The sequence below is a fragment of the Populus trichocarpa genome, chromosome 1 (genome assembly GCF_000002775.5).
Source record: "Populus trichocarpa isolate Nisqually-1 chromosome 1, P.trichocarpa_v4.1, whole genome shotgun sequence".
Lineage (NCBI taxonomy): Eukaryota > Viridiplantae > Streptophyta > Magnoliopsida > Malpighiales > Salicaceae > Populus > Populus trichocarpa.
Window position 1 is genome coordinate 2886532 of NC_037285.2, and position 25556 is coordinate 2912087.

Below are 25556 nucleotides of genomic sequence, written 5' to 3' on the forward strand. Positions count from 1 at the left end.
CAAGTGTTTTGTTTTAAAAAATTCTAGTCCGACTGGCTGTGAAGAAGTACAGGACAATTATTTAATAATTTAACTATTTTATTGCTTGCATCATTCATGACGTTTTTTTTTTCCCTTCATATTTTACAGTTTTGTTGAATATTTGGCTCTTTTTAATGCAGCCAAAAGAGGCCGCATGCATCGATATAGCGCCACGGTCTCATCCTGCAACCGCTGCCAAGTTACCCCGCCCGTCTTTTTTGATCCTTAATTTCTTTTTTTAAAAATTGATCTCTCGAGCCTTAATTGTTAATTTTACATCAATGAATTTTTATTTTTTTAAAAAAAAAACAGAGTATCAAATACTTTTCCTCAACATTATGGGATCCCATATAAAAGGAAAAAAAATCAAGGGATCTAAAAAAAACAAAAAGAGCTAAATCTCTTCCATGATTATGCAATTTAGTCCTTGATATTTGCAAGAAAAGAGGCTCAACACTTGTCTAGTGTTCAAATCCAGTCACAATAGCTTTAATATTTTTTAATTCAATTCAATTTCATTTTATTTTTCTAAATGGAGCATCAACCAAGATTCAGTTTAATTTCCTGACGTCGTGAGCATCCAACACTAAGCCCTTTTAGGTTATACAACCCTATATTACAGAGAAACATGTAGGGAAGAATATGATATTTTTCTAAAAAATCTGATATTCCATAATTTGATGGGAAAAAAATAACACAATGATTGTTTATATAAAGACAAAAACTGACCAAACCAAAGAATCCAAAGCTAAGTAGGAAAACTATTTAAAATTCTAAATAAACTAGGAAAAATAATTAAAATAGCAAAAACATCTTCAATGTAATGATTCCACATTGAATAAATCATGTACGTTTAAAATAAAATAAGGAATTCTTTTTATGTATCCTCGGATGCATGTCAATCACACAAGGAACTTTCCATTCAAACAAATAATTTATTCAATTTAACAAAATTCTAGTAGAGTCTGTCCTCCACGGGAGCTCTATCTAAAATTTTATCCTATGTTAGTATTTGTATGCATAACGACAACTCAAACCACATTTGGTGCACACAACCAGTGCTTAGGCAAATTCAGTCTTACTACTAAAAGAACTTCAATCACAATTAATCTCCACATTCATGTAAAGTAGAATTCATAATATTGCTTGGATTTATATATCATTAATTTATTTTTACATAATTAACATATATTAAAAGTTCTGTTGACATTTCATTGTAGCAATTAACAATGAAATGATTTGGCCTTTTACAATCTGGTCCTCAAAGATTTTTTTTTGCAATTCCATCCTCTAATATTAGGTTTAATAGATATTAGACTTTATAATTTATTTTGATTTATATTTTAAGGGGATATCCTGGTCTTATGATCCAAGTTTGACAGGTTAACCCAGGTTGACTCAAGTGATTTTTTTGTTCTTTTTTTTAATTGATTTGTTTCTCAACTTCATCCTTCAATATTTGGTTGATTGAGAATTTAGTTTCATGTTTCTTTTATTTACTTTCTGTGGGGTTATGATGGTCTCATGACCCGGGTCGCAAGTTTTATGGGTTAGCCAAATTGGCTCGGGTTTTTTTTTGTCCTTTTTTAATTGATTTTTTTTCAATTTTGATCATTCAACATTGTGTTGATAAAAAAATTGACTTTATTTATTTTTTATTTCTATGTATTTATCTCGGTCTCATGATTCGAGTTCGGCAAGTTAACCCGAGTTGACTTGGGATTTTTTTTGTTTGTTTTCTTATTCATTTTTTTTTCAATTTAATCCTTCAACATTGGGTTGATTGAGAATTGTACTTCATTTTATTTTTTTATGGGGTTATCATGATCTCATGAACAGGGTCACACAATAGCCAAGTTGCCTCAGTTTGTTTTTGTCTTTTTTTAATTTTTTTTTTCCAATTTCATCCTTTAATATTAGGTTAATTGAGAATTAGACTGCATAATTTATTTCAGTTTGCTTTCTACAAGGTTATCTCAGTCTCATGACTTGAATAATGAGTTTGGTCGGTTAGTTTGGGTTGACTCTTTCGTGTTCTTTTTTTAATTGATTCTTTTCAATTTCATTCTTCAACATCGATTGAGAATTCAGCTTTATAATTTATTTCAATTTTCTTTATATGCGGTTATTTCAGTCTCATGACTCAGGTTTAATACCCGGGCTGACTCAACTTATTTTTCTAATTGATGTTTTTTCAATTTCATCCTTCAATATTATATTAATTGAGAATTGAGCTTAATAATTTATTTATTTTTTTGCTTTCTATAGGGTTATTAAGGTTTCATGATTTCGGTTGAAGATTTGGCAAGTTAATATGAGTTGATCCAAGTAAATCCGAGTCGATTCAAGTAAATCCAAGTAGATCCAATATGTTGTCATCTAATTTTTTTTTAAAAAAAGATATCGTCTTGATTTTTTTTAGTCATGCTATATTTTGTATCGGTTGTTCGAGTTGTATTTGGACCTGTAAAGTTGACTATGTCACATCGAGTTAACCTCCACATAATTTTTTTTTTAGAAAACATGTTAACAACACTTGAATATTTTTTTTAAGTTCAACAAAAATTTGATACGACCTGAGGCGTAGAGCGCAAACAATTATCCAGTAAAAAGTAGAATAATTACTAATTAATTATTTTACTTGTAACAACTTGAAAATATTAATTATTAACCTATGCATCAAGTTTGGTTACATGACATAAAGTAGAAATTATAAAATTCTACCTAATAACGAAAGCTATGCAATCCCAACAACAAGATCAATGTTGTGGTGGCCTGTAATTAATATGAACCTGCAATACATACCTGACATTCCATTAGTGTTAGTTCCTCCAACTGCTAGATCAACCCTGGACATCTCTCTTGATTTTTAAGGAAACATCCCCAATTAGTATCTCAAATCATTTTAATTCATTGTTTATACTTATTCAATCACATCATCATTCTTTTCATATTACTACTTGTATCTCAAATTACAATTTTATATTTTTCATTATTAACTTCTCAATCAAAATTTAGTTAGTATACATAACCTTTTAAATTGCAAACTTTCAAACAATTTCTAAGCATAATTAAATTATTAAAACACCAATATTTACACAATTTTTTTCCTTCCATCATTTCACATTCAACCTACATAATCCCATATCTAGAAATTCAATTCATCAAGAATCATAATTATGATCAAATATAATTTCATCATCATACTATTGAAGTTTAACCATCACATCATCTTTCTATCCTCAAAACCACACAATTTAGCCAAAATTACACATTTACACCATTCCAACATATTGCAGCAATAACTAACTTCCTAGCGATCCATATCACAACATTCCATTTCGACCCCAAGCATTCCCAACATCATTTTAAAATATCAAAATCACATAATTTAATCAAGTTTCCACATTTCCCCAAAATCCCTACCATGTCTGCCCACTTATGGTCCCAAATTTCAAAAATTTAGATTTTAATATCTTTAATTTAATCCTTAGCCATGTTATCTAACCCAAAATTAACCAATAACTGCACTATGTCACCTTTCCAAATACAAACACACATAAACCCTAAATTTCTAAATTTGAGGATTTTCAATCCGCCATAAAAATTAACAAAAGAAAGTGCATTTAGAGAAATAGAAACATCTTGCCACAATCAATTAACCCAATTTGTTGATCCCTTTGCAAGAAATCCCAAGATGTTCTTTAGTACATCTCAAATCTTCTTCTTATTCTTTATTTGCAAGAAATCAAGTTTAAGGGGAGATGTTAAAAGTAAACCAGATTTCATTTTAACTAAAAAATAGAAAAATCGGTCTACTAGTTGAGAACCGCTTGAATTAAATGAATCGGTTGACCAGTTCAGTCGGCAAAATACGTTTCCTATTCAGATTAAGATTTCCTTTGAGTAATTTAATTTCTTATTTGTCGAGGACTCAAGGTCTATAAATAGACTTATAGAGTCCGAAGCATAATTGATATGTGTAGAGAGAAATACACAAGAGAAAACATTTAATAAAATTGCCTTCCTCCCAAATTTTCTTCTTGTTATTTAGTTTTATATCTTTGTTTCGCTGTCCTTAAACTCCTACAACACTAGTTTTTTATTCCAACAAAAAACACTAACATCAACTCAACTGAGTTACAATTTTTTATTTCCAATTCTTTCAAGTTTCTTTTTTTTTTACCGTTAATTTTATTTCTTGTTTGGCTGCTACAGAAAGAAGAGAAGAAAGATTGTAAATCCATTGTTTAGAAGTCGAAACAAAATAAATTTCAGAATCATAGGAATTTAATACTTCAAGAAGGAGGTTATCTTTTTGAAATCGAATTCCTATTCCAAATGGAAAAGGGATGCTAATATTTCCACAAGTTTCTGTAGGATTTAGAGCTAGGATGTTTCTTTCCAACTACCAAGCTTTGATTAATAATGTTTAAATTCCACAAGACTATAAATTAAGGCTCTCAAATTGAGTTATGGTGACTTTCGTCTAACCAATTCAAAGACGAGTAGTCTAAAACTAAAGAGAAGAAACAGTAGGCTTTGAACCCCTTAAATGTGTTGGGACTCAGAATACAGAAATTAAAGATAGAAAGGTAGCGTGTAGACGACGATGCTATGAATAAAACAGGGGAAGAAAAGTCGTTTCTCTAGAGTGCATGCCAAGATCTTATTATAATGTGGAATATTATCTAGTAGATAAGTACTTAGAATGAACATATCTTTAGAAATTAATCAGCAATCAACTAGCAAGCCTAATTCAAAAGGAGTTATATAGAGATTGCAAGATTGTGTTTTGTTAATGTTATAGGATGTAATGAACATATACAAAAGGGATAGAAAAATCCATAAAAGGAAAGAGAGTAGAGAGACAAATTTGAACAAACGAAATCTGAACTCTGCTTATTAATGTTTTCCTTTGTTTTCGAATAAGAATATTGTAGGATTTTTTTTTAATAATATTAGCAAGTGTTTTATTTTAAAAAATTCTAGTCCGACTGGCTGTGAAGAAGTACAGGACAATTATTTAATAATTTAACTATTTTATTATATCATAGAATTTTAAATAAGCCCTGCTTTCTTAAATTATATTTGTGTGCTCCCCTCATTCTAGCAAGCGAGGGAGATGAATTAGAGGTGTTTGTGTGCTCCCCTCATTCTCCAAGCAAGATATTGTTCAACCAAATTTAAAGCCACTCAAACATAGTAATAAACCCTGCTTTGTTAAATTATATTAGATGATGACAGTAATGCTCAGAATAATTTCCTCTTGGTATTTGTTGTATTTTTTTTTTTAATGAAATTTTGATTCTATTATGTCTCCTTACCCTCCACCATGAACTCAAATTAGGATAGTTTCAGGTTGTCGAAGGAAGCTCAGAATATAAGGTATGGTTCTTGATAGCATGATAACTTCTCCTCACCGGAGATCACCATCTTTCCGGAAGCAATTCCCACGGGATGAGTTGGGTAGCTGGTCAACACTCCTTCAGCGACACCGTTTCCTCTTAACAGCCTTGGCTCTCTTGGCTTTCTTATGCACAATCTATCTCTACTTCGCTGTTACCCTAGGGGCCATTGAATCATGTTCTGGACTGACAGGTACCAAAAAGACATTATGTCGTTTGGAGCTGGCAGAGGATTCTGGAGGCAATGGAAAACTCAAATTTTTCTAGCACGGATGACACAGTCAATCGGTTCTTGGTAGTGTTTTCTCTGCCTCATGCTTGAGCTCCTTGGTGACTTTGTATACATGATGATGTACCAGAATTTGTCTTTAAAATTTTTAATCACATCCACTGATAATTCTTCATTGTTTTTATAACAATTACACAGGTGATTTCTTTTATGGCTAAATTATGTTTTCCCATTTTCTGGATATAGTTTATCTGTGCTGTAAGTTTTTTGATGAATGAAATCATTATTCAATGAACGAGAAGCAGGATCGACCTGCTACAAAGCTATACAAAAAGAAAGCCACCTATTCAGACCAGTTCCCAGTTATAACAGATAGCAAACAAGTCTGTTTTCTTGGTAAATAGCTGCTTGACAAATTGCAGTTTTCCACCATTTGTGTTTGACAGTGAAAAGAACAGCTTGAGAAATGCTGTTAACAGGGGAATTTCAGAGTTATGACATCCAGAGTTTCTTTGCTTACAGATAAAGAATAGGCAGGCACACCATGAAACACCGAGAGGAAGACCTTTTCTGCTAGTTCTGGATTGCTCAATCAATTTCCCGATCCCCGGCTGCCAATTGCATGTTAATTTAGCACCTGTGCTTTCTTCTAACCAATTCACAAAATAGCTTCTTATTTCATTTTCTTCGTAACATAGCACAAAGCCGATCAATAGGCCTCTTTTAATTTGCCTATCTTCATAGAATATCCGCTCTGTAGTTAATTGATGCTCAAACAACTGAAGACATAAGTTAGAAAACAACAACTGATCTTCAGTTATGTGGATTAATTTCAAAATAAGGTTGTTTTTAGAATTTTTTTTGAAATAATATTATTTCATTTTAAAAAAAAAATAGATTATAGATTGACTTATTAGGATGTTCCACTCAATTTAATTTAAAACTCAATCCAATAACAATTTAGACCGACAATTTGTCTTCTTGATTTAGCAAAATCATCATTTGTCACAGAAAACCGCTCCCTCTATTTCAAAGATATTGTTCACCTTTCATTTTGGATGTCCTAAAATTATAATCCATGATTAAAAAAATTAAACAATTAACTACTTGATTTTACTATTATACCTCTAATTATAATTTATTTTAATTCTTCCACTCAAGATTCTCTCTTATTTACTTTCAAATGATGAATAAAATAATTTGAAATAAGATACGTAAATAATTGCTGAAAAGTTAAATGAAATAATATCTTTGAAACAGATGGAGTAACAATTTTTCTTGATTTGGGGCGGCTCATCTATTTGCTGGCAGGGATTGAACAATACATGCAATTTGTTTTTTTAATCCCTCCCTGATTGGATATTAGGTAGGCAATTAAGAGTCTTAATCGTTAAGGACTCCTTGATTATATAAAGAGGTTGTAATTATAAACCGAATTAATTTAAGACACTGAAAGTAGCATTCCATTAGAACAATCCTTCTCACGGCAGGAAACCTAGGAATGATCTCTTTTTTTAATTTTGAGATGGAAAACCAGAAGAAACAAGGATTCCATACACTCCTAATCAACTTCGGACCACGCCTTCTGATCTTGGCTATAGATTGACAACCTAAGCCATTGAAATAGCTCAACTTGCATTAGATCTTCAAATCTCAACAGCGTCAACGATGAAGAGCAACAAACCAGTACATCTGCGCGAAGTCTGGGCAGACAACCTCGTATATGAGTTTTTTCTAATCAAGGAAGCGATCTCTCGCTTCCCCTTGGTTGCTTTGGACACAGAATTCCTTGGTACTGTCTTTCAATTAAATCGTGACAAAAGTTCGCTGTCTCATGCCACTCCCTATGAAAACTACCGTCTCATGAAGTGGAATGTTGATCTCTTGAAAATAATTCAACTTGGGATGACTCTTTCTGATTCACATGGAAATCTTCCAAGTTTGGGAACAGAATTCCACTATGCGTGGCAGTTTAATTTCCGGGATTTCAATATCAAGCACGATCATCACAATGAAGAGTCTATTGGGTTACTTGAACGCCAAGGTATTGATTTGAAGAAGAACAGAGAGAAGGGTATTGATTCCTCAGATTTTGGAAGGCTGATTTTGAGTTCTGGACTTGTTTCCAATAATTCTTCAATAACTTGGATTACTTTTCATGGCGCTTATGATTTTGGATTCTTGATCAAGATTTTAACTAAACGAGAGTTGCCAAGTGATATGCGGTCTTTTTTGGGGATGATGAGGTTTTTCTTTGGGGTTCGAGTTTATGACACAAAATTCATGATGGGATGCATTAGTGGCTTGCACGGTGGATTGGAGAGGGTGGCCATGTTACTTGGTGTTGAACGAATAACGGGAAGAAGGCACCAGGCAGGATCTGATAGCTTGTTAACTCTTCAAACATTCGTGAGATTCAAGGATAGTCGTGTGCTAAAATTGATCTCGAGAAATTGAATGGCTATGAGGGAATGATGTTTGGACTGTGTGAAGGCTGGTTAGGGTTCACTTACGCACTTGATACATGATAGACAGTAATGTGTTGGGGATTCCTGCTCCCCCATGCGCGGACCGGTGGTGTACTGATAGTTGTTCATAGGAGGCTAAGCACACTGGGACACAATATTTAACGTGGTTCGGCAAAACCGTCTACATCCACGGGAGAGTCCATATTATTTAGAGATAGAGAAAGGATTACAACACAATACATGGAGGAGGAGGATCACTTCACTCAAACTCAACTCCCAACTCTTATTGCTGCCTTTGCAGCTGCTGCCATTGCAGCCCTTCACTTTCTCTCTACACTCTTCACATTCTCACCCCTCTCTTTCGTTCTCTTCAACCCTCTCAATTTACTCTCACAAAATCATGCCTCTTTTATAGGCATCCATGGCATCTTCTCAACAATGGCTGCACATGGGTTGATACATTTGTCAATGGTGGGTGCAACTATCATTGACAAATGGTAACCCTACTCCTTAGGGTAGGTTGCCCAATAATGGCAAATCCCAACAATCACCCCCTTTGACATTTATATGGGCAATTGTCCTCTTGCTTCTTCAGCACAAACTTGTATCTTGCAGCTCTTCCAAGCTTACCATTCCGAGAGCATCTGTGGCCAAGTTTATAGGTACTCGCCAAACCTTTCAATCACCAGAGTCACCAAAGCACACCTTTTCTCACACAAAAGGATCACTACAACCAGATGGTCTGCCACTTCACATCTGAAGAGTGTTAACGCTTGTCTCTGGGACACACTGCATTCCCCTTCGAGCGTATCAACCATGCTCGGTCCGGAATGATTCATCAAGCCTCACACCAAGGCTTACAACACCCCCTCAAACGGAAATTTCTATTTCCAAGTGCGACAGTCATTATCTGAGTATCTCAATATGATCACGAGCTCACCACTCTTCCAAGAGTCTACTCATCCAGGAGTTGCGCCTGCCCTCTGTTCCACTCTAGGAACCACGCCTTACTTCTCCGTGAGTCTCTCGCTCTTAGTCTCAAGAGTCCAGGTAGCTCTCCACTTTCACCTATGGGGGCAGCCCATTAAAGGTTGATCCATATATGTCTTGATACTGAGTATTACAATGCCTTCACTGAGCTCACCACCTTGACAAGAGTCAACTTGTTCCGGGAACCTGCGCATGCCCTCTACTCCTTCATAGCAGCCGCGTCTTAATGCTCCACAAGTCACACACTTATTGTCCAAGACAAATGTCTTCTAGCTCATTGATCTTTAGCATGGGGGCAATATCCATGAAAGTCAATCCTGCATTTGTCTTCATACTCATCATAGCCACTTCATTGGCTATACACCTGTCCACTCATATCTAGCCATCACATTGGCTCTGAGGCGTTCTGAACTGGGCTCATATCATGGCCCTCACACCTTCTCCTCAGGTGTCTCCACTCGTCGTCATGCGGCGGTCTGAAATGGGGCTCCTATCGCGGCCCTCACACCTTCTCTAAGGTGTCTTCGCCCGTTGTCATGCGGCGGTCTGAAATGGGGCTCCTATCGCGGCCCACACACCTTCTCTAAGGTGTCTTCGCCTTTCATAGGCGGTCGCATCCTCCTTCAACTGAGATGCTTCAAAGTGGCTCCAAAAAAGTTCTCTACCACCATGTGCACTATGGGAGAGATAACTGCCACTGATTACATAGAAAGAGAAACTTGCGGTATACTCCTCGCAATCCTCCACCTCGATTTCTATGTTTGGAGCTTCTATGCTTTTCTGCTTGACAGCTCCACCTACACCAACTATCTTTGGTGTCTTCGCCTTTCATCATAGGCGGTTGCCTTGTATCACAGGCATTTGCACCTCCTTAATTAGGTGCCTCTGCAACAGCTCTCTTTCCATCCTTGCATACATTGGAAAGGTCTTCGCATGTTGTCTTCATTAAGAGCACAAGAGACTTCCTGTTGTACAAACTTTAACAGTCTCTGCTCTGAGCTTCATCTGAGAACACTTCTTCTCCTTGCACCTGTTGTCTCATTACAGTACCTCGTTGGATCCTACGGGTACTCCTGCACAATCTCCATGTGCCCTCGTGCAATTTCTGTTCTCCAGATTTTTCCCTATTCCTTGCTTATGTTTGACAGCAGCTCATCCTGTCACAACACCTGTCCAAGTCAAAAATAGGGTGCCAATCTTTATCCCCTTACTGTATTCCTCTTCCATTATCAGGGTCTTCATCAATTCTTCCCTTGAGAAATCACAGTCACCGAATCTAACTTCTTTGGAGAAATCACCACTTCATCAGATCCTTGATCATACGGAACCCAACTGTTCCCTTGTGCCGCCATCCTGCTAGTCTTCAACTGTTTCATTACAAACTGCTATATATATGAAAATAGTACCGTATGGATAATCCTTCCACTAAGCAAGTTCCCAGGAAAGATTGGAGGGGTCACACTGGTCCCGCTTAAAACTCAATCTCCTAGACAGAACTTCTTAGGCCATATCTATCCATCGTACTGTCTTTCCGTATATACAACCATTTGCTAGCTTTGTTGCAGCTTTCCTTTACAAGTGATCTGGAATATACTAGTTTACTACATGATTTCTCAACATCTGGCGAGACTACCAGTGCTTAGATTCGTCAAGATTGGTCTTCATCAGTTTTCACTCTACACCTCTAATTGTCCACTTGATCGGGTGTCCAGAGTGTCCCAATTTTACCTTCCATCAAGGCAATTCAAAAAACAAAATTCCACCACTTAGCAGTTCAGCACACATAATTGGGCAAATGTGTGTGACATCTTCTTCTTCATCTCCATCGACCACCATGATGACCTTCAGATGCCTCCTAATCGGGCAATCTCTTTTGTTAATTAACCACCGCCATTTTTGGTCTCAAATCTCAATGATCGGACCGTACCATTGCATCCGGAACGATCAAATTAGCTGGAAACAAGTCTAAAATCGTCCAAATCGCATTTCAGATGGCTAAGATTTGATCAAAACAATTCTGGCCTGATGAGCGGCCCAGATTCAATCTCAGATCCGGTTGCACATAGGATCAGCTACACTGGATCCTGTCCCTCGGCTCGCGGCTCGGCTCGGCTCCAATTCGGCTGGCTCACTCGGCTCGGCTTGGATCGGCTCGCGGCTGATGATGTGGCAGGTGGGTCCCACTGTGTTTGCGTGTCTGCTGACTGGACGCTGACATGGCATGCTAACTTTGCATGCTGATGTCTCCATTACATCATGCTGATGTCATCATGGGCCATGCTACTGTACATGATGATGTCACAATTACATCATGCTAATGTCATCCCTGGCATGTCTACTATTCACGCTGACGTCACTTTTACGTCATGCTGATGTCATCAATATCCGGGTCAGTCACATGGGTCGGGTCAACTGGTATTCGGGTCGGGTCAACTCATCCGGGTGAAGAAGACGCGTGGGGCGCGTCTGCGCGCGTGGCAGACGCCTTGCCGGAGACTGATAGAGAGTGCGGTCATGTCCGACTTCCGATGTTGACGCCGTTTTCACCAGTGGCTTCGTCTCGGCCTCCTCTACACAGTGGTATGGTCAAAACACCAGTTTGAGAACTTTTATTGTTGAGCAAAAATCAAACACCACTTAAACCATGTGCTCTGATACCAATTGTTGGGGATTCCTGCTCCCCCATGCGCGGACCGGTGGTGTACTGATAGTTGTTCATAGGAGGCTAAGCACACTGGGACACAATATTTAACGTGGTTCGGCAAAACCGTCTACATCCACGGGAGAGTCCATATTATTTAGAGATAGAGAAAGGATTACAACACAATACATGGAGGAGGAGGATCACTTCACTCAAACTCAACTCCCAACTCTCATTGCTGCCTTTGCAGCTGCTGCAATGGCAGCAAGGCTGCTGCCATTGCAGCTCTCTCTTTCTCTCTACACTCTTCACATTCTCACCCCTCTCTTTCGTTCTCTTCAACCCTCTCAATTTACTCTCACAAAATCATGCCTCTTTTATAGGCATCCATGGCATCTTCTCAACAATGGCTGCACATGGGTTGATACATTTGTCAATGGTGGGTGCAACTATCATTGACAAATGGTAACCCTACTCCTTAGGGTAGGTTGCCCAATAATGGCAAATCCCAACATAATGTTTATATAGAAATGAAATAGAAATGAAGAAAAAAGCAGAGAGTGAAAAGAACGAAGAACAGAGAATGAATGAATCTGTTATGCACAGAGAAGCAGAAGACGAATTCTATCACTGTTTTATTATTTGCTTTTGCTTAATGTTTCCATTACTCATACTCAGTTTATATATGTAGTATTGAAAAGATACTATACGAAGAATATTCTTCCTTTTACACACAATATTAATGCTAACAGATTCTCCTTTTGTAATAAAAAATACTAACAGCATTGTAACAATATTAATTGCTAATCTTCTGACACTTGGCATCATTAGGACCGTTGATATCTTTACATGCCCCCTCAATCGCAGGTTGGGAGGAGCCAAGCATGAGATTGGAGCAATGATGCTGAAATAAAAAAATGGAAAGGCCTTTGGTGAGGATATCAGCAAACTGATCACTAGAGGAGACATGCTGGACCAGTAAATCACCCATGATAACCCGCTCCCTAACAAAATGATAATCGATCTGGAGATGTTTCATCCTGGAATGGAACACTGGATTGGAAGCAAGGGAGATAGCAGAAATATTATCGCAATGAATTAAAGGTGGAAGAAGTAAAGGAATATGAATGTCACAAAGTAGTTGACGAATCCAGGCAAGCTCTGCAGCAGTGATAGCGAGAGCGCGATATTCAGCCTCCGTAGACGAACGAGAAACAGTATGTTGTTTCTTAGAAGCCCAAGAAATAGGACTAGAACCAAAATAGACAAGAGAACCAGAGACAGACCGGCGGTCATTAGGATCTCCAGCCCAGTCGGCATCACTGTAGGCCTGCAAATGAAGAGGACCAGGATGAAAGTGAAGGCCAAGATGTAGGGTACCTTTGAGATATCGCAAAATACGTTTGACTGCGACAACATGAGAGACCATTGGATTATGCATGAACTGGCAAGCTTGATTCACCGAAAATGCAATATCAGGCCTTGTGAAAGTGAGATACTGCAAGGCTCCCACAATGCTCCTGTATTGCTGCGGATTAGAATATGGTTGGCCGTCATCCTTGAGCAGGTGATGATGAGGAAGACAAGGAGTAGCACAAGCTTTTGAATTCTGCAAATCAACCCTGGCAAGTAAGTCAGTGATATAGCTAGTTTGAGACACAAGTAAACCAGAAGGCAGATAGGAAATCTGCAGCCCCAAAAAATGATGCAATGGACCCAAATCTGTGAGGTCAAATTCCTGAGACAGAGCAGCAATAACATACGAAAAAAGAGAGGAATGGCTGCCAGTAAGAATGATATCGTCAACATAGAGGAGCAAGATCAGAGTGCCATGAGAAGAGTGCTGAACAAATAAAGAGGAATCAGCAAGACATGCTTAAAACCCCAAGCTGGGCAAAAAACTGGTGAACCGCTCATTCCAGGCACGAGGAGCCTGCTTAAGACCATACAAAGACTTCCTCAGCCGGCGAACAAAATCAGAGGGATGAGCCTTACTAACAAAGCTTGGAGGTTGAGTCATATAAACCTCCTCATGAAGAATGCCATGCAAGAATGCATTCTTCACATCAAGCTGCCGCAAGGACCAATTAAAGTGAGCAGCAAGGGCAAGAACTAGACGAACAGTGGCGAGTTTCACCACAGGACTGAAGGTTTCTCCATAGTCAATACCCTCCTCTTGACTTACGCACCTGATACTTTCATAGGCACTCTAGTTTGAAGGAATATCAATGGAGTTGTACTCTCAGGTCTATCAAATATTTTCAGTGTCATCTCTTTTTTTTTCGCTTAAACTTTTTAATCCAAGTTCCTCGATTTTGTGCTTATATTTTTTTCCCTTGATTAGCTATATATTCTGATTCGTTTTGCATTAATTCAAGTTTGCATTCATAGGCACTCGACTTTTTTTTGCTAAACTAATGGAAATCCAATTAAAGATATTCTTGACAAATTGATAATGATGACTTAAAATTAAAGACTAATAAATTTTGAATTTATGTGTTTTATGTAAATTAGCAGCCTATGTATCTGTTTAATTTGTTTTCTATAATTTAGTACTTTTTTTATAGTTTTAAAATTTTAAAAAAAGAAAAATAAAATGAAAATAAATTTAATTTATTAACACGTTGCTAAGATAGTGTTTTGTAATATCTCTAGATAAAAAAAGATGGACATGGTTGGGCCGGGATAAAAGAGACATGTTTCATGTCTTAATTTCTTGTATCAATCTCAACCAAGATTTTTTTTTTATCATGAGAATCCAGCTATTCTCTTAAACCAACGATCAAGAAATAAAAAAAATAAAATTTAGGATCAAAATTGAATTTTATAAATTGTTAAGGACTGAAAGCTTATAATTTTAAAAGTTAGGGGACTAAAATATATGTTTAGTCTCAATTTTAGCAAAACCATTTCTTTTTATTGTGTTTTTCATTTTAATTACCTATCTTTGAATCTTGCATTCCTTAATAAATGTGCTATAATTGGTTATCAATTTGGGTTTATAAAAGTGCAATTAAAAAAAAAAGAAAGAAGAGGGATTAAAAAAATCATATATCGCAGCAATCCACAAATGATTTGTTTCTTGATGAATAATGGTGCGGGGAACAATATTTTTCCCATACCTTTTAGAGTATTACTTAATATACCTTTCAATACTGTTGTTTCCACTAAATATACAATTGAAATCCTCCACATAAGTAATTATTTATTAATTCACAAATATTGATCAAGTGTTCTTTAACCTGATTTGAGGTCTAATTTAAAAAAATACATATTATTGGATCCTTGGATCAATTTTAAATGATATTATTTTATTCTTTGTTTTAAAAAACAATACTTGATGTTGATCTTGCCGAGTTAGATTGAACTTGACAAGATTAATATTTTTTTTTTGTTTAAATTAAAACCTGAGCCAAAATAGAACAAATTTAAAAACTATTACTGAAACTGAAATATAATCTTTCAACTTTCGGATTTAGAGCAACTTTTGTTGGGAGTACTGGGGTGAGATAGAGAAAATCAAAGGAGTGATAAAATCACACGGAGAGATCATAAATTAATAGAACTACCACAAGGCACAAAATACTAATTATACATATATATTGTTCGATTAGTTTAGGAACGTCTGATGAAGGGAAATACAACGAGAAAATTATAAAATTGTCTAAAACTCATGCAAATCAAATGAACATAAATGTCGTGGATGTCCTTAATCACCATGTTTCGTGAGAAATCATTGTTTGGACATCCAAAGATTTCTAAAATCGCCAATTGTTACTGAAGTAGTAGGTCCAGCAATTTCCCATACGTTGGGAACTTCATCCCTGATGTTTTCAAGCTCTTTGCTACTTTGTTGTGCATGAAGAGCTCCTTTTGACAGCCGAATCTGCTCCAACTCCAACGCGACTTCTCTCATTGTTGGGCGTTTCCTTCCATTCAAGTTCAAGCATCTTCTTGCAAGATTGGCGACTGCGATAACTTCTTCTTCACGGTCCTGCCCCATAAGTCGTTCATCAAGAATATCAAATATCTTGTTCTCTTCCATCAAAAGAATAAAATGAGTGGCTAAACTTCTCCTTTCTTCTGACCTTTCATAAGAAATTGGTTTTTGCCCACTCAAGAGCTCTGCAAGAACAACACCAAAACTGTAGACGTCACTTTTTCCGGTAAACTGGCTAGACTGGAAGTACTCTGGGTCCAAGTATCCAAAAGTGCCTTGAACATGAGTGGTTAGATGAGTTTGATCAATGGCGATTGACCTTGAAGTTCCGAAATCTGATACTTTTGCTCTGAACTTCTCATCTAACATTATATTTGTAGACTTGATATCACGGTGATAAACCGGAATGGATGCTGCGGAATGAAGATAAGAAAGTGCCCTAGCAACTTCAGTAGCAATCCTTAGTCGCATTTCCCATGAAAACTCGAACTCCTCCTTCTGGTCATGAATATACTCAAAGAGATTTCCATTGGGAATGAATTCATAGACTAGCAGAGGAACCTCCGTCTCTAAACAACAACCTAGCAACTTGACCACATTTCTATGATTGACTTGTGAAAGGATGACGACCTCATTGATAAATTCTTCCAACTTTTCTTCATCCACTAATATGGATTTTTTAACAGCAACGATCATTCCATCTGCTTGCATTCCTTTATAAACAGTTCCTTGGCCACCTTGACCAAGTATTCTATTATCATTAAAACGATCGGTTGCCTTTTCCAACTCCTTGGAAGTAAATATTTTTGTTTTCTGAATGCTTCCATCACTTGAGGATAATTGTTGCTGCAGCAATAAACCACCATTTCGTTTGAAGAACTTCTTCTTCAGTTCAATGTTCTTCCTTTTTTTTACAAGTTTATATAACCGCCAGATACCAACAAGCAGCAGCAACAATCCAGTGGCCGCACCTAGAACTGCCATTGCTCGCAAGGAAAAAAACAATTGTTAGATGCATACATACGTATTAATTATTATTGAACAACAATCTATGTCAACAAGGTGGTTAAATCTTTTTTGGGTTGAGGTAACCTTCTGCCGTGTAGATATATATATATAAAAAAAATTTTAAAAAAAATTCTTATATTCTTATATGTTATTGTATATTCATATTTTTTTCCTCATATATCCTTTCACTATTTTGAACATAAAAGCCACAATAACCTCCAAAAGAAAATTTAATTTTAAAAAGCCTAAAACAATTACAAAAATAAAATAAAAAAAAGCATGAAAAGCCCACAAAGAAAAAATCTATTTAAAATGTTTTGGTATTCTCGAGGTTTTTTCATTCTAGGTTTTTTTTTAATAATTAAGAAAGTACTATAACGTCATTGCCTCATTCTATCCATTTTGGGGAGATAAAAAAGGCAGTCATGGACGAGAATTAATTTTCTCGTAGCTCCCATTCCATTCTGTCAGACAAGGGAAAATATATAATTTCTACTGTCTCCCAAACATAATTTATCCTCTAAACCAATGTTTCAGGTTCCTATAAATTACGAAGGAAAAAAGAATTAAGAGACAGGAACTTACTCAAGAAAGTGATCTTAGCTTTGTCAAGCTCGCACTTGAACCCACCCGGCACATTCACACATTTTGTCATCCCCGAACACGAATTTCCCCTGGGAATTTTGCACTCATCGATATCTGATTCAGGAAATCCAATGAGTGAGTATGTTCTTGTGATTGGAGCCATCCAAAAGTAGAGTGATATTGCATGGTGAATTTATGCTTCAACTCTATCCTAAAGCTTCAGCACTACATTATTTTTTTTTTTTAAAAAAAATAGATTAAATCGCATTAAGCGTGTTCGAATCATACCAGTGCATCCATCAGGAAGATACGGATTGCCATCATAGCCCCAGTTGCAACTACAAATAGTTGAATTGGAATACAATGTTACTGTTCTCAAACCCGACCTACCAGAAGTTAAGTTCATAGGGGGGTCGCAATACATTGCATCAGAATTCTTTGCATCAGAATACAATGTTACACCTTCAGGGATGTCAGCACCATAATACATAACCCAATCCAGGATTACTGGAACATATTGCATATCTTGCACCACCTCGGGACTTGATATATTGTTCCGGAACCATTTTTCCTGTACTATAAAAGCTACCTTGCATTGATTCCTGCCTTGATCATTAATAGGGTGCTCTGGGGTCCCCAAACTCGCGTTGACCACCTGGAGACTCGAGGGAATTGTGGTCTGGCAGCAATTGTTACCAGAACAGTAGCTATTTTCTTTACCTTCTGTACTAGCACCGCAAGTTGACGTGCACCCAACAATTTCTGGCTCAATTCCGTTCAATAAAGCACGATTGTTGCAGCCCATTGCGGTGAAGATATTTGAGGAAGAGAAGGAGAAAGGACTTCCAGTCATATTAATGGCTAAGTTGGCACCTCTACCAGAACAGCCGGAGGAAATTATTGGACTGTTTACTCGAACCACACTGCTCTCTAATGAAATCTTGAAGACCTCCATGTTGATTCTGCTTAAGAAAGCCCTGCTGGGAGAATCCGCAGTTGTTTCGTTGCAATGAACTGAGAACCAGTCATTCATGTAACAACCTGTTCCTATTCCAAATGGAAAAGGGATGGTAATGTTTCCACAAGTCTCTGTACAATTAGGCCTCGCCATAATTAGTGCTGATACAGTTGCTATTTCAGGAACTAGAAATAGCAGGAAAAAAATTAGAGAGACACGACGAGGAATCATGCCTTCCCTTCTATTGCAGAATTAGATGCTGCTGGAGATCAATAATGGAAGGAGAGGGAGAGAGAGGGGAAAGATCTTTCTTTGCTCCCTATATTTGTGAGAAAAAAAATACCAATTGAGACAGAGAAGACTGCCTTAAAAGAGTAAACACAATGAAAAGTTCTCAAATCATTTGAAGCAAATTGAATGAAAAGTTCTCTCTCAATCTATCTATATATATAATATGGTGGCCTTTGAAGCAATGCACCCATATTTTTAATTCGAGTATTCGTACGTAGGAGTGAGGATGTTTCTTTCCAACTTCCAAGCTTCGATTAATAATGTATAAATTCCACTAGACTATATATATAATATTTGTTTTATGGATGTTTTTTTTATTTATGATAAAATTGCAAAGAATAAAGAAGAATTTAATATTTTGATTTGATCACGGTTAAGAATTATGAACTTATACGTAAGTCGTATTTCTAATATCCGATGAAAAAACAAAATTTTTAAAACTTCTTTAACATATCAAAGCCACGAAGCAGCTTACCTCAGGTAGGGTGTGTTAGGGGTGCTAATACCTTCCTTAACCACAACCAGTCCCTTACCCATTAATCTCTGAAAAGACCAGTACATCCGGGTTTTCTAGGAGCCCTCAACTAAATACTAGGTGTTAACTCCCAAAAAACAAAAATAACAAAACGAAAATTGCCAGCCGACACCACGCGGGTGACGTGCGACAATACTATTCAAGTTTAACCATCACATCATCTTTCTATCCTCAAAACCACACAATTTAGCCAAAATTACACATTTACACCATTCCAACATATTGCAGCAATAACTAATTTCCTAGTGATCCATATCACAACATTCCATTTCGACCCCAAGCATTCCCAACATCATTTTAAAATATCAAAATCACATAATTTAATCAAGTTTCCCCATTTCCCCAAAATCCCTACCATTTAATAAATTTTAGAATCATAGGAATTTAATACTTCAAGAAGGATGTTTCTTAGAGAGAGAAGAGAATGAGATGGGGATCTTGTCAGGTACGGGAAGGAATTGTAGCGTTCAGTATTGTGGTCTCGTAAAATAAAGAAGAAATAGTACTAGCACACAATGCGGTTAGGGAAGGCTGCTTCGTATTTTTTGAAAATGTTTTTTTATATATATTAAAATAATTTTTTTTAATATTTTTTTAAATATTTTTAATTTTTGTGTATTAAAACAATTTAAAAACATTATCTTTAAATAAAATTAAATTAATTTTGCATAAAATACCCTTCAAAAACACAATTACAAACAGCTCCGAAACAGTAGCGTGGAAATTAGAGATGTGTACAGCTGGAAAACGCGCAATGGCGTCATAAAATTAAGACCCTCTAGAAACAATCTGACCGTTTAATTTGAAGTTGTCAATAAAATACCCTTCATTCTCACCTCCAACCAATCCATATCTATTACAGGGTTTAAGGCTTTCATTCCGTACGTCCTTATACTTTTTGTTTATTGTTTAAAACGTCCCTCGAGTATTCTTTGTTTTAATATTAACCTTTTATGTTGGAATTTTTTCAATGTTGGAACGCCACTTGTGCTAATATCTATTACAGGGTTTAAGGTTATCTTTTTGAAATCGAATTCCTATTCCAAATGGAAAAGGGATGCTAATATTTCCACAAGTTTCTGTAGGATTTAGAGCTAGGATGTTTCTTCCCAACTTCCAAGCTTTGATTGATAATGTATAAATTCCACAAGACTATAAATTAAGATTCTCAAATTGAGTGATGGTGACTTTCGTCTAACCAATTCGAAGACGATTAGTCGTCTACAACTAAAGAGAATAGCGTGTAGACGACGATGCTATGAATAAAACAGGGGAAGAAAAGTCGTTTCTCTAGAGTGCATGCCAAGATCTTATTATAATGTGGAATATCTAGAAATAGTAGATAAGTACTACTTACAATGAACATATCTTTTGAAAATAATAATCCATTATAACTCTTAAATTAAAGCTTATTTATTTCAAGTTTTGTCCGTTGATTAAATCAATTTTTTTTATAGAAAATCTATATCATGGAGAAACTTAACCGAAATTTCCAATGTGAAATCTCAAACTTAAGTTATTGGACTGAGTGTGTCTGTGTGGGACCCTAATCCTCATATTTTTCTCTCCTCCTTTGTTACAGCAGAAGTTGACCTGGAACGACATTATTCTGTGACAAATTAATTTAAAAACTATTGACATGCAAAATCAGCATAATTTACACCCACATGATAAAGCATATTACATGTTTATATGTTTAATTCACATCAAAATAGTAACAAGGGAAAAGAAAAACAGAGACACATGAGGCTCTTTTTGCGACAGTCCATTTATCCTCTCCAATTCTGATGTGACTTCTCTCATTCAAGGTCGACTTTTCCCATTCAAATTCAAGCATCTTTTTGCAATATCAGCAACAAAGATAACTTCTTCGTTTTGATAGCACCCCTTAACTCTAACATCAAGAATATCAAAGAGTTTATTATCTTCCATCAACATAATCAAATGCATGGCTAGACTTCTACTTTCTGTTAAGGACTTGCTGAAGGTAGTGACGTTTCTAATGCGGCCGAAAGAGGCCGTATGCATCGCTAGAGCGTCACGGGCTCATCCTGCACGCGCTGCCAAGTTACCCCGCCCATCTTTCCCGGTCCTTGATTTTCTTTCACGGTCCATCAAATTATAGAGAAACATGTTGGGAAGAATATGATATTTTTCTAAACAATCTGATATTCAATAATTTGATGGAAAACAATAACACAATGATTGTTTATATAAAGGCAAAAACTGACCAAACCGAAGAATCCAAACTAAGTAGAAAAGGTAATTAAAATTCTAAATAAACTAGAAAAAATAAATAAAATAGCAAAAACATCATCTTCAATCCAAAGACCCGGCATTGAATAATCATGGACGTGTAAAATGAGGAATTCTTTCTATATATCTTTGCACGAAGTCTTCTCTATACGGAGACTCTACCAACCAACACATAAGTGCAATTTGCACATTATGAGTTTCCTTCTCAATCAACGCATAACACACGCACACTTATATATTTTGCATGCATATCAATCACGCAAGGACTTTCCATTCAAACAAATAATTTATCTAATTTAACAAAATTCTAGCAGAGTCTGCCTGTACAGGATCTCTATCCAAAATTTTATTCTACACCAGTACCTGTATACACAATGACAAGAACGCAAACCGTATTTTAATTTTAATTTAATTTAATTTAAAGCAGAATTCATAATATTGCATGAGATTGGTAACATCCCCTTGTTCAGGTTTTTTTTAATTTTTTTTTTAATTTTAATCCTTCAACATTGAGTTGATTAAGTTTTGATTTTTTTTTATGAATTTATCCAAGTCTCATTATTCGAGTATGACAAGTTAACACAGGTTGACTAGAAATATTTTTTTGTTTATTTTTTTTATTGATTTTTTTCAATTTAATCATTCAATATTGGGTTGACTGAGAATTTTACTTCATAATTTTTTTTTATGGGGTTATCATAGTCTCATGACCCGAGTCATGGAATAGCCGAGTTGCCTCGATTTTTTTTGTTCTTTTTTAATTTTTTTTTCTTCAATTTCATCATTCAATATTAGGTTAATTGAAAATTAGACTTTATAATATATTTCGGTTTGTTTTTTATAAGGTTATCCCGGTCTCATGACTTGGGTCACGAGTTTGGTCTGTTAACTTGGGTTGACTCATGTGGTTTTTTTGTGTTCTTTTTTTAATTGATTTTCTTTTAATTTTGTCCTTTAATATTGAGTTGATTGAGAATTGAACATCATAATTTGTTTCAATTGATTTTTTTTCAATTTCATCTTTCAATATGAGTTTGATTGAGAATTGAGTTTAATAATTTTTTAGAAATTAATCAGCAATCAACTTTCAAGCCTAATTCAAAAGGAGTTATATAGAGATTGCAAGATTGTGTTTAGTTAATGTTATAGGATGTAATGAACATATACAAAAGGGATAGAAAAATCCATAAAAAAAAAAACAGAGAGTAGAGAGAAAAATTTGAACAAACGATATCTAAACAGTAATACCACCAAATGAAAGTTCTCCTTATTAATGTTTTCCTTTGTTTTCGAATAAGAATATTGTAGGATTTTGTTTTAATAATATTAGAAAGTGTTTTGTTTTAAAAAATTCTAGTCCGACTCGCAGTGAAGAAGTACAGGACAATTACTTAATAATTTAACTATTTTATTATCATAGAATTTTAAATAATCTAAGAGGAAGTTACAATTTTTTTCTTCTGTTTTACTTTTCAACAAAAAATAATAATCCATTATAACTCTTAAATTAAATAAAGCTTATATATTTCAAGTTTTGTCCGTTGATTAAATCAATTTTTCCCTTCATATTTTGTTGGGTATACGACCAAAGTCCCACATTGGCTAGAAATGGAGAGGATCAAGGGTATATAAGGATGGACAAATATCTCCATTGGTATGAGGCCTTTTGGGTATAGCCCAAGAGCAAATCCATGAGGGCTTAGGCCTAAAGTGGACAATATCATACCAATGTGGAGATAGGTGGTGTCCATAGTCCTTACAAGTGGTATCAGAGCCAGGCCCCGAAGTTAGCCATGATGGATGAATCCTCGGAATGCCGAACAAAAGGTGGTGGGCCCCCAATCACGATGTAATCCATGGATCAGCTCTATTGGATAGGCGGTGTGCTCCAGATGCTTCATGGACGTGTCCTGATCCCAACACGGTGAAGAGGAGTTGACCTAGAAAGAGCAAAAACTCTCAAGTCAGGTAGTGCTCTCCGGATGCTTCATGGACGTGTTCTGACCTCAACACGGTGAAGTAGAGAATGAAGAATCCTGGTTGGTAGAGAGTGGACGGATGAATGATCGGTTTGAGGGGAGGCTCGGTGGTCCTTTGTTCGAGGGGAGGATTGTTGGGTATACGACCAAAGTCCCACATTGGCTAGAAATGGGGAGGATCATGGGTATATAAGGATGGACAAATATCTCCATTGGTATGAGGCCTTTTGGGTATAGCCCAAGAGCAAATCCATGAGAGCTTAGGCCTAAAGTGGACAATATCGTACCAATGTGGAGATAGGTGGTGTCTATAGTCCTTACATATTTTACAGTTTTGTTGACTACAATCCAATTATCCTCTCCAATTCTGATGTGACTTCTCTCATTCAAGGTCGACTTTTCCCATTCAAATTCAAGCATCTTTTTGCAATATCAGCAACGAAGATAACTTCTTCGTTTTGATAACACCCCTTAACTCTAACTTCAAGAATATCAAAGAGTTTATTATCTTCCATCATCATAATCAAATGCATGGCTAGACTTCTACTTTCTGTTAAGGACTTGCACAAAATAGAAAGATCTGTTGTGACGTTTCTAATGCAGCCGAAAGAGGCCGCATGCATCGATATAGCGCCACGGTCTCATCCTGCAACCGCTGCCAAGTTACCCCGCCCATCTTTTTTGATCCCTGATTTTTTTAAAAAAAATTGATCTCTTGAGCCTTAATTGTTAATTTTACATCAATGGAATTTTACTTCATAATTTTCTTTTTTATGGGGTTATCATAGTCTCATGACCCGAGTCATGGAATAGCCGAGTTGCCTCGATTTTTTTTGTTCTTTTTTAATTTTTTTCTTCTTCAATTTCATCATTCAATATTAGGTTAATTGAAAATTAGGCTTTATAATATATTTCGGTTTGTTTTTTATAAGGTTATCCCCGTCTCATGACTTGGGTCACGAGTTTGGTCTGTTAACTTAGGTTGACTCATGTGGTTTTTTCGTGTCCTTTTTTTAATTGATTTTCTTTTAATTTTGTCCTTCAATATTGAGTTGATTGAGAATTGAACATCATAATTTGTTTCAATTGATTTTTTTTCAATTTCATTTTTCAATATGAGTTTGATTGAGAATTGAGTTTAATAATTTTTTTATTTGCTTTCTATAAGGTCATTAAGGTCTCATAATTTAGGTTGAAGATTTGGTAGATTAATCTGATTTGATCCGAGTAAATAGAGTCGATTCGAGTAGATCCAGGTAAATCTATTATGTTGTCGTCTCAATATTTAAAAAAAGATATCGTCTTGATTTTTTTAGTCAAACTATATTTTTTACCGGTTGTTCGAGTTGTATTTGGATCTGTAAAGTTGATTATGTCACATTGGGTCAACCTTCACCTAACATTTTTTTTTCTAGAAAATATGTTGACAACACCTGAATATTTTTTTATGTTCAATAAAAATTTGATACGACCCGCAGCGTAGCGCGGACAATTATCCAAAAAAACTAGAATAATTACTAATTTATTCTTTTACTTGTTACAACTTGAAAGTATTAATGCTTAACCTATGCATCAAGTTTAATTACATGACATAAAGTAGTAATTACAAAATTCTATCTAATAACAAAAGCTATGCAATCCCAACAACAAGATCAATGTTATGGTGGCGGGTAAGAAGAACTTGCAATACATAGTAATACAAACAATGAATAAGAGCAGTTGAATATTCTTTACCCTAAAACTTAGGTACAGACACAATTACCATAATTTCATTTCATTTTAATTATTTATTTTCAACTATAACTCCATCATTTCATTATCAGGTATAAGTCCTCGTCATTGTAGCCGACTTTAAGTCTATTTAGTTAGTCTTTATCATCATGGTCGACTATGAATTGAATCATTAAGTCTCCGTTATAACAATCAACTTTGAATTTATCCAACAAGTCTTCGGCATTTCAACCTACTTAAGAATTATATAAAGAGTCTTCATCGTAACAGTCAACTTTAATTTACTCAATAAGTTTCTGTCATTACGATGAACTATAAATTTATTCAACAAGTCTTTGTCATTATGACCGACTTTAAAATTATTCAAAATTTCCCGTAAAACATGTTATAGCTCATGACACACACACACACATGAATCAATAAAAGAGTGATTGAAATAACAATACTTCAATTAAAGAAGTATAGTGGTGGCACCTACCCGGTATTCCATTAGTGTGAGCTCCCTCAACTGCTAGA

General features: G+C 35.8%; 5 protein-coding genes across 11 annotated transcripts in view; 2 read left to right on the forward strand and 3 right to left on the reverse strand.

Moving 5' to 3' along the window:
• Nucleotides 1–14017, forward strand: part of LOC112324893 (probable CCR4-associated factor 1 homolog 11) — a 41003-nt gene extending 26986 nt beyond the window's left edge. The window contains exon 2 of the mRNA XM_052455342.1: nt 13962–14017. Within this exon, the coding sequence (XP_052311302.1) occupies nt 13962–13975 (14 nt within the window). The 3' untranslated portion in view covers nt 13976–14017. The remainder of the gene's footprint in view (nt 1–13961) is intronic.
• Nucleotides 1–18665, reverse strand: part of LOC112326133 (wall-associated receptor kinase-like 22) — a 129057-nt gene extending 110392 nt beyond the window's left edge. For 2 of the 7 annotated variants that reach the window (XM_052455279.1, XM_052455277.1), the window contains exon 1: nt 18332–18665. In XM_052455279.1, coding sequence (XP_052311239.1) covers nt 18332–18479 — 148 coding nt within the window. In that variant the 5' untranslated portion in view covers nt 18480–18665. Of the gene's footprint in view, nt 1–18010 lie in introns of all 7 variants that reach the window. The other 5 variants (XM_052455315.1, XM_052455310.1, XM_052455266.1 and 2 more) reach the window with 4 other exon arrangements.
• Nucleotides 1–25556, reverse strand: part of LOC7476788 (wall-associated receptor kinase-like 22) — a 151579-nt gene that overhangs the window by 76547 nt on the left and 49476 nt on the right. The window contains exons 2-4 of the mRNA XM_052455262.1: nt 17579–18010; nt 17291–17404; nt 15846–16674 (exon numbers count right to left, since the gene is read on the reverse strand). Coding sequence (XP_052311222.1) covers nt 15846–16674; nt 17291–17404; nt 17579–18010 — 1375 coding nt within the window. The remainder of the gene's footprint in view (nt 1–15845; nt 16675–17290; nt 17405–17578; nt 18011–25556) is intronic.
• Nucleotides 1–25556, reverse strand: part of LOC112328040 (wall-associated receptor kinase-like 22) — a 97246-nt gene that overhangs the window by 11996 nt on the left and 59694 nt on the right. The window lies entirely within an intron of this gene.
• On the forward strand, nt 5122–5893 carry LOC112323669 (uncharacterized). Its single transcript, XM_052455359.1, has one exon. It carries the CDS (start codon nt 5412–5414, stop codon nt 5694–5696), a length of 285 nt encoding a protein of 94 aa, XP_052311319.1. The 5' UTR covers nt 5122–5411; the 3' UTR covers nt 5697–5893.

Excerpts from the sequence above, each read along its gene's own strand:
- LOC112323669 (XM_052455359.1), top strand. The coding sequence starts at position 5,412 with ATGGTTCTTGATAGCATGATAACTTCTCCTCACCGGAGATCACCATCT.